This window comes from Aristolochia californica, unplaced genomic scaffold, assembly GCF_029961685.1.
Source record: "Aristolochia californica isolate CCGP_79_NKW_82.1479 unplaced genomic scaffold, dmAriCali1.0.hap1 SCAF_12, whole genome shotgun sequence".
Lineage (NCBI taxonomy): Eukaryota > Viridiplantae > Streptophyta > Magnoliopsida > Piperales > Aristolochiaceae > Aristolochia > Aristolochia californica.
In genome coordinates, this window is record NW_027181793.1 from 2532723 (window position 1) to 2542276 (window position 9554).

At 36.8% G+C, this 9554-nt stretch overlaps 1 protein-coding gene across 9 annotated transcripts; it reads right to left on the reverse strand.

Moving 5' to 3' along the window:
• Positions 1 to 607: 607 nt before the first annotated feature.
• Positions 608 to 9305, reverse strand: LOC137945809 (elongation factor 1-gamma-like). 9 transcript variants are annotated; one of them, XR_011111023.1, is made up of 10 exons: positions 9125 to 9305; positions 8959 to 9002; positions 8444 to 8593; positions 8295 to 8355; positions 8173 to 8205; positions 7912 to 8030; positions 7283 to 7799; positions 6515 to 6928; positions 4481 to 4831; positions 3860 to 4171 (listed from the first exon to the last, which is right to left on the reverse strand). XR_011111023.1 is itself a non-coding variant. In XM_068791846.1 (9 exons), exons 2-8 carry the CDS (start codon positions 8965 to 8967, stop codon positions 6549 to 6551), a joined length of 1269 nt encoding a protein of 422 aa, XP_068647947.1. In that variant the 5' UTR covers positions 8968 to 9002; positions 9125 to 9305; the 3' UTR covers positions 608 to 746; positions 6515 to 6548. The 9 variants fall into 9 exon arrangements, 8 of the variants coding, with proteins under 8 accessions (XP_068647947.1, XP_068647948.1, XP_068647946.1 ...); XM_068791846.1 differs by lacking the exons at positions 3860 to 4171; positions 4481 to 4831 and adding an exon at positions 608 to 746; XM_068791847.1 differs by lacking the exon at positions 4481 to 4831 and having other exon boundaries at positions 3865 to 4171.
• Between the last annotated feature and the right edge of the window lie 249 nt (positions 9306 to 9554).

Genomic DNA, 9554 nt, shown 5'->3' on the forward strand with positions numbered 1-9554 from the left:
GTGTTTTAGAACCTGGAATCTAGTATGGAAAAGCTTACTAGAGCTATAATCTCTAAGAGAGATTTATCTTATGTAATTGGGCACTACACTAGACTTAAAGAGAGTCAAAATCTCTTTAAGTGTAAAATTCAGTTAAAAAAGTTTATTAATGAAAATTTCCCGAATAAGAGTTCTTGGAAGGTAACTACCAGTGGTGAACATTGAAAATCAAAAAATCTTTCTCCTTTGTAGTGTGTGATTTTATTATTTGCTTTGACTACATCGAAGCACCAAACTTTTAACTTAGAATCTCAGTTCACTTCCCTCTTAAAAAACCACCTTGACGAACAATTTATAGATAATTTTTTACTTTACAAAGCTTCAAGCACATCGCCTACTCTTGCTCAACTTCTAGTTCCATCTCACACAACTCCACCTCTAATAACCTAGTCAGACTTGGCTTATGACCATCACTATGTCCCTACCTCTTATCAAAAAAATTATTTCGTATAAGAAAATATGATATGACATATTACAAGCAACAACCAAATCCGATTGAACTTAAATGACAAAGTTGATCCTATCTAAAAGATGATATTTGAAAGTTACATGCAAAAGAAAAACTAAAGGCTACTGCACCGTTATGAACAGATTGATGGTTAAGGCTGAGTTGACTCCTAGAAGCAAGGGGTCGTGAGAGGAGGCGTCAAGAAAAAGTGAGAATCAAGTTTAAGCGATTCCACGGATGCACAATGACTTCTTCTTCCCTTCCGCGCAAACAAATAATTGAAGATAAAAGATCAGTTGATATTATTCTATTTTTTTTGTACGAGATATAAGATCAGTTATCGAATGAAGCAGATTAAGCAGGACAAAGAGAGGATGATAAACGGAACGAGTGGTACACCACTGATTTCCGCAGAAAATCTGTCTGTCATGTGTTGAAAAAATCACTGTTGAAATCAAAACCATTGTAAATGGATTGTATAAAATCGCGAGAATCGTGATTATAGATTATAAAACTCTTGTTTAAATTACATGTTCATTCAATAGAAATCAACACAAAAAAATACACTTCCCTGATTTACATGGTATCAAAGCAAGCACTTTGCCTTGTCTCTACCGATCTCGCTCCCTCATTCGGCCTGGAGATTGAGTGATTTTATTTTTTTTCTTCTCTCTGCCCTTCACTTCCTTCTCTCGGAAATTTTGCCGAGTTCTTCGTCGAGCCTTTCCTCATCGTTCACTATTGTTTGTTGTTTACCATTTTTTGCCACTTATTGGAATATATGATGTAATTAGGATAATACTATTGTAATTAGTTTAAATTTTCTGTCTCTTCTTTATTCTTATTAGAATGAAAGGTATACATATAATATTAATAGTTTTAATACCTATAAATATATCTTATGGGAGAAGGTTTGGATAAGTCCAAAACCCTAATATCCTATCCTCTCTTTAGATCGTGTACCATATTTCTATCCTCTCTTTCTCTTCTGTCTTTTTCCTTCTTCCTTCTCTCTTTTTCCTAAAGTTATCATCTATGGAATCCTGAAAATCAACATTGTATCATAGCGGTGATTTTCAGGTTTCAAATTACTTTTGTTTTCTGTTGCTCGATGATTTCTGCTTTGGGACTACAATGACTTATTTATTTCTAGAAACTTATCGGTATCTTGAATTTAAACTGTCATCCCGAGCATTGTTGCATTGCTGATCATAATCTCTCAATTGTTTTATTTCTAATTCGCATACTGAGATGGTTCTTCGCTGGCCTTTCCATTACATCACGAGCTTACTACTGTCTGTATTTCTATTCTGAGTTGATTTGCCAAACATCTTCGTCTGGTTTGGCATCTTATTATTCTGCAACTATATCTCGAGCATTACTCTACATCTGGTATATCATTCTGAAAATAGAATCGATGTGCGTGTTTTCGGGCTGCTATTTTAAACTCCTTGATTACAATTATAATCATAATTGATGTCGTTGCGTATTCAATCAAGCGACTCTGTCGATTAATTTCTGGAAATGCTGAGCTGCTACAAATTTCGTATCCTGCATATCTTGCTATTTTGCTGCCTGTTCTAGTGTTATCTTTCCTTGAATCTGCCAAGAATAAATCTACCAAAATATCCAATGAGTCCTAATAGGGTCCTAGGCTAAGTGGGTCCTAATGGGTGATGGTGTCCTAGGGTGACGAAGTCTTAAGGCCTTGAATGTCAATTTTTTCCTCCAAAAAACTCTTATATTCATTCGATATATCCTTTTTTTCAGTTTACAAGGGTATTTATACAAGTTAATTAACAATATCAACATCAAAGGATTTCCTCCTGTAATCTCAGACGATAAATCAAAAGATGATTTCCTTCTCTGATTTCTCGAAGGATAACTCAGAGGATTTCCTCCTCTGATTCCTCGGAATATGACTCACGCCAACAGTCCCCCTCAAGTTGGTGCGTATATATCTCCGATGCCCAACTTGCCAAGTAAGTTATAGAAGTTCTTACTGCATACTGCTTTTGTAAGTATGTCTGTCAATTGGTCTTCAGATTTAACAAATGGAAATTGAATTATCTTGGACTCAAGGTTTTGTTTGGTAAAGTGTCGATCTACTTCCACATGTTTAGTCCGATCATGTTGAACTGGATTATGTGAAATATCAAGTTCATCTCATAGTTTGAGCCAAAGCCAATTTCGGTTAATTATCTCTGAAACCAGAGAAGCTCACACAGACCCTTAGCCATCCCATGAAACTCAGCTTCAGCACTTGATAGTGCTACTACCTTTTGTTTCTTACTTCTCCATGAAAACGAGATCCCCTTCAACAAACGTAAAATAACTTGAGGTAGATCTTCTATCTAAAATATTTTTTGCCTAGTCAGCATTTGTATAACCTTCACCTCTTAATTGATGGTTTCTTGAGAACATGAGTCCTTTCCTAGGGGAGAACTTTAGGAATCAAAGAATTTGATTCACAACATTCATATAATCTTCACTCGGACAATGCATGAATTGGCTTACTATACTTACTGCATAGGCGATGTCAGGTCGTGTATGAGAGAGATAAATAAGTTTTCCAACCAACCTCTGGTATCTTCCTTTGTCTGTTGGAACTTGATCTGAGTATTCTCTAGACTTGAAATCGAAACGAACCAGGCTTTAAATTGAATCAACCCAACAGCTCAGACCTGGACTGGACCTAAAGAGGAAAGGATCAGATTCCAAGAACATGACATCCATAGACACATATGTGTGCCGAGTAGTTGGATCGTAGCATCGATACCATTTTTTATGTACTGCATATCCCAAAAAGAGACCAAATAGTACAAGGATTAAGTTTTGCGCATTGTTTTTTTTGGAGATTAACAAACACAATGCAACCAAAAATTCAAGTTGGAAGCATCAACACCATAGGAAATTAAACATAGGTTGACAAGACCTGTAGTGGAGTTTTGAACTCAAGCACTTTGGAAGGCATGCAGTTACTGCCGTAGCAACAACACCAGTCCAATGGTGGCAAAGCACATGAGTTCCATGTAAAAGAGCTCGAGCCGTTTCAAGGATGTGGCAATTTTTTCTCTCCGCAATACCATTTTGCTAAGGAGTTTAGGAGTATGAGGTTTCATGAATCAATCCATGATGTTGGAAATAATCACGAAACTATTGATTCACATAATCTCCACCATTATCAGATCAAAGATTTTGAATCCTAGCGGAGAATTGGGTTTGAATCATTTTATGAAAATATTGAAAAAACTGGAAAACCTCATCCTTATGTTTCAAAAAATAAACCCAAGTCATTCGAGTGCAATCATCAACAAATACCACAAACCAGTGAAAACCAAACAGAGTATTTTTAGGGGAAGGACCCCACACATCAGAGTGAATCAAAGTAAAAGGGACCTCACTCTTATTCAAACTCAAAGGATAATGGACCCAATGATTTTTAGCTAGAATGCAAGTTTCACAATTAAAGTCCAATTGACAAATCCAAAAATAAATTTGGAAACACATGTTTCAAATAACCAAATGAAGTTGACCTAACCGACGATGCCACAACCAAATTTGTTCCACTTTGAGAGCATTCGAGTGGTGCATGTGATATGCTCGGCCCATACCGAAATCTTCGATATAATAGAGTCTCTCTTTCTTAGTACCACACCCAATGAACTCCTTAGTGAGAACATCCTGAATAAGACAATGCAGGATACACAATCACAATACAATTCAATTCTTTGCTCACTTGACTTACGGATAATAACTTGTGAGAAAGAGTAAACACAAGTATTGTATTTGATAATAGTTGAGATGGTGACAACATCACCGTTCCCACTCCAGTTACCGAAGAAATAACACTATTAGCATTGAAAATGCTAGTTCACTGAGGAGAGGTCTGATAAAAATCATTTTCATCAAATATCATATGGTCCATTGCTCCAGAATCAAATATCCACGCATTGCAATCAGCCTCTCCAATAGATCTAAGGAAAGTGTTACCTTGGTCCACATCTGTTTAAGGATGATTGTCATTCAAATATGCAAGCTTGTCTTTATCTTAGCTATGCATCTCTACGGTCTGAGTCAAGTCTAGTCCGAGTCGAGTCCGATCCGAGTCTGGTCGAGTCTGAGCCGCTAGGTTGATTCGACTTCGAGTTTGGTTCGTCTGGACCAGTCTGAGTCACTCCTTCCAATTAAATCCGCCTAAGTTAGGAAATGGATTTAATTGGAAGGTTGTCGTCGTCCCCGACAAAACAGCCTCAAAACAACTTCGAATGGGAGAGCTTCTGCGCAAGGGCTCCCTTGAACCGCACGGGACGAAAAGACTTTCGTCGTCTCCGAAATGCCTTTCTGCACATCAGAGGTTTTTAATTGGATGTTTATTATCTTAGGATTTTGGACTAAAAAACATTCTTTTAGTATGCCAAGGTTGGGACAAACCTTCTAGATTGTAGAATAAATGATGTTAAGTCGGTCCTTCAATCATCACAAGTAGCCAATTCTGTACAATTCTAATTACATAATAAAAAATCTTTCTACATAACAATTTCTTTTGCCTTGATCTTTTATTTATCCAAATTCTTTGTTAGAATATAGGTCCAAACCCACACAACCAAGGACGGCCCACACGTCTAACTGTATAGAAGATAGGTTCAAAACCACAGACTAAGGAGAAGGGCCACAAGCCAACACAGTGGTGACATAATGATAAAAAGTATCTTATAAAGATGGCAATGGTATAATTACTTTATGATTTATGTCTCTTATTCACTCTTGCTAGGGTGAAGGGTATTCTTGTAATATTAATATTTTTTATATCTATAAATACAACTTAACGATGGCTAAATCTTCTTTCGGATGCAACTAAAGGCTTTAACGGCAACTACCACTATGAAGGTCGTGGGGTCATGAAAAGGTCTGTCACTGGTCAAAAAGCTTTGGTATTCCTTAATTTCTGTTAAAAGTATTAGCATGGTCTTACTTTTCAAAAAGATAAGCAATATTTCATTTCAGAACAAGGAAACATAATTTTAAATATTCTAAAATTCCATATGATGCAACAACATGCATATTGTTTTCTTTCCTGCAAAAAATCATAATATTATCATAAACAACTCTTATCTCTTGAAATTCGTTGAAATAGATTGAGATATACATAGTTCATGGATTTTACAAATAATCTACATAGATATGGAGCCTTGCCCCTGTTCAATCTATGTCTCAATCACATTTCTTCATTACATTTGTTGACAATTATTCACTTTTCACTTGGATTTATTTCCATCAACATAAACCTGAAGTTTTTCATCTTCAAACAATTTCAAACGCATGTGGAAAAATTCTTTAATGCACACATTAGTATCTTATAAACTGATGGCAGTGGGAATAACTATCCACTAAACTTCGATCCTATTTATGTAATGAGAACATTCATCATCATATACCCTTGAACAAAATGGGATTGTTGAATGTAAGCACCACCTTATTATTGAAATGGGGTTTGGCCTTGTTGTTTAGTAGCAGCATTCTTAAAAATCTAAGAATTGAGGCTTAATAGTACAATTTTCTATTCCATAAACAATTGTTTCCCTATATGAATTATTATATGGAGAGTTGCTGGTTATCACTATCTTCGGGTGTTTAGGTCTATTGCCTATGTACATATTGGGTCTCATTATAAGGTTAAATTTTCTCCCAAGGTCATTCAATAATGGCTATGACAATAAACAATATCATTGTTTCAATGTTTCCAATAAACGTTTTTATGTTTCAAAAAACATGTAGTTCAAGGATTTTACAATAAATCTACCCAGATGTGTCAATCTCATACTTGTTAATTTCATACTGAGTTGTTTTGGCCAAACTCTTATGCTTATAATAATTGTAGCACCCTGGCTCTCATTGTCGACCTCATATTACATGATTGCTCCAAACATATTAAAATCAATTATCATTTTATTAGGTCTTTTTTGTGAAACTCACATTATATGGTACACAAACCAAACAAAAGGTGAAAAAAGTTAATATCAGTACCTCACAATATGCCTCTAGTTGTGAAGAGTGTTGATCACTTGAAACACTTTGCGTCCAACAGACTCTCCCCCTCAAAGGGCTCTTGGTCTTCGATCATAGCATTGACTCGCTCCCTCTCAGTCTCATCTGAAATGTCCACCTTCTTCCACTTGTAGAGCTCCATATCATAACACTCATCAAGAACAAATTGTGGAATCTCTTGTCCACGGAAGAGCCATAGTCCTTTCACCTTGAATGGCGGCTCACCACCAATCACCAACATCTTTCCAAATGCATATTTGCGAGCCAAATCCATTCTCTGCAGGAACCCGCTCACCTTGTTCAAGGTGACAAAGGAGACACTATTCTCATCATTGTACTTATAGTCACAGAACCAAAGAGAGTACCCTTCAGGATCATACATGTCCCAGAATCCTGAAACACAGATAAACAAATTAGCATAAAGCTGAAAACGCAGAGCCACGCAGAGCTCACCATTTCTTTTAGTTGCAAAATCACACTTAAATAGTCTCAAATCACAGTTTTTTCAGTTCAAACTTCTCTTGCCATTCTAAAGAAAATTAAAAGTAAATGATTCCAAGTTATTGGATCAGACAATCACACAAGAGAAGTCCCACATGTTTGTTTCTTCCTCTCCCATACGATGTTAATTTCAGTTTGTTTTTCTAATCCATGAAATGTAACAAAAGAGAAAGAGGTAGTTTTGCAAATCATCAACAAGGATACTCTGTTCATTTCAAGAGTCCAACAAAAATCGAATCATAGTACCATTAATTGCAACTTCACGGAAGTTGGTCTTAGTGTTTGAGTAGAGCCTCTTCCAATCATCCAAGATCATCTTACTCGGGGGCAACAAATCAAGAGGATTTTTTGGCTTTGGTTTGGGTGCCTCTTCTTCCTCTGCACGCTCCTCCACTTGAGGTTTGGCAGGTTCCTTCTTGGCTTCTTTCTTTGCCTCATTCTTGGGCTTTGGCTTTGCAGATTCTTTAGGAGGCACCTGCTTCTTTGCAGACTGTACAGGTGGGACAGATTCTACCTGCTTCACCTCCCCCAAAATCTTACGGAAATTTGGCTGATTAACCATGGTCCAGAAATATCTCTCAACATGAGGAAATGTGGAGGTGAAGCTCTTTGTTAAGATCATACGGAAGCCAAAATTAAAGTTGCATGTCATGACAATGTCAGCAAGTGTCACTGAGTGGCCCACCAAGTAAGTGTTTGCAGCAAGATGTGTGTTCAAAGCAGTCATGGCTCGTTTTAGAGCAGTAACAGCTTCCTCCTCCACCTTACAATGAAATTAGAGACAAAAATATCGTCGCCAAGTATCACCTAAATTCTAAATTTGGAGAAAAGCACAGAAAATAAATGAAGAAAATGCTCCTGGACATCTTACTTACCGGGGGGAGGTATGGTCCTATTCCAAAACGTGGCCTAATCCACTTCAAAATATTTTCATCAATCTCAGTTGTTGAAAAATCAATCCATTGCTCAATATGGGCCTGTGAGTGTAACGGACCTGGTGCATTTATTGAAGGTAGAATACAAACCAATAATATAAACAAACTGAAAAATAAATAAATAAATAAATAAATAAACAAACTGAAAAAGTAAATTTTCCACATAAAGAAGAAAACTTAGATATTCGATAAGGGACTAACCATTAAGGGGAGTATCATCTTTCATTCGAGCAACTATGGTAGATGCAACATAATCTTTAGTAAATGGCAGAAACAAGAGCATGCATTCAAATGGCAATAAGTATCTGAAAATGACTTATTACCATATCGTGTAATAGCATTACTTTCAAAAACTGGACCATCAGGTGTTTCAAGTACGGGAACCTGCAAAGTAAACAGCACTTAAACAATAAGTACTCCACAAAAAACTAAACGAATTTCAAGCCAAACAATTCTCCAAGCTAGGGTTAACCTTCCCAATGGGGTTCATCTTAAGAAATTCGGGAGTTTTATTTGAGACACCCATCTCAAAATCTTTTGCCATTTCAACTTTCACCCCCGTGTACTCCGCAGCAATGAGAACCTTGGGTGCATTTTTGTTTTTACTTCCCGCATGCAAAATCTACAAAACGCACCAGTTACCACAACAGCATAACAGTGTAAGTCTGTGGAACATACTTAAAACCTAACATGCATCCGCAGGACCGTTACACCTCAAAAAACAAACCAGCAGCTTCTGCGCAAGTAGATTAGTTTCTAAGATGAACAAAACAGAACAGAACGAATATGCTAAAAGAACTCCGCCGATAAAAACATATCAGATCAACATGATGCAGACTGCAAAATGAAAACTGAGAACCGATACACCGCATAAATGTGAAAGCTGCCCAAAATGCACACTAGACCTAGCAAACAACTGGAACTCCAGAATGTCATAACTACAACAAATTCCCAAAGAAGCAGACAGTATTGATGAAGAAAACTCACCAGAGCCATGGATTACGACCAAAAACTTTGGTTTGCTATCAGATCTGGAAATGAAAAACAAATTAAGACATCGGTATCAAAACCCCTCCAAAACCTTAATCAATCTACGCTCGCAGAGACAATACGAAACCAAACAAATCCGCATTAAATAGAAGTATAAAAGAACCTCAAGACAAGAAGATTAACCGTAAGAAACGAACATTGGTGTTTCGAAACCCCAGAGTTAGGGGTAGACTTTAGAAGTGTAGAATAATACTAGGAGTTTTAAACTGAGAAGGGCTGTGCAACGGAGATCCTGTTACGCTTTGTGTGAACTCATCTGGACCATCCACATGGCTTTTATGAACTCATCAAATCTCGTAGGCCGAAAATCTAGAGGCATGGCCGGCGCGCGCCGGACGTCAACCAATCGCGAGTCTCGGACAGAACGGATGCAATTCATGTCAAACGGATAGAAACAGAGTTACGGATAGAAACATAATATTAAACGATCTTTGTCCTAATTATAATACTAACATAATTAAAACATTTGTAAAGTGAGACTATGAGACCTGTTTACATAATTATTTTGGCTTTGTAAGACTTCTTATTATATA

Coding starts and splice junctions, on each gene's coding strand:
- LOC137945809 (XM_068791846.1), bottom strand. Junction 8,356..8,443: donor AGATGAACCCCATTGGGAAG/GTTAACCCTAGC, acceptor TTTACTTTGCAG/GTTCCCGTACTTGAAACACC. Junction 8,206..8,294: donor TAATGCTATTACACGATATG/GTAATAAGTCAT, acceptor CATCTACCATAG/TTGCTCGAATGAAAGATGAT.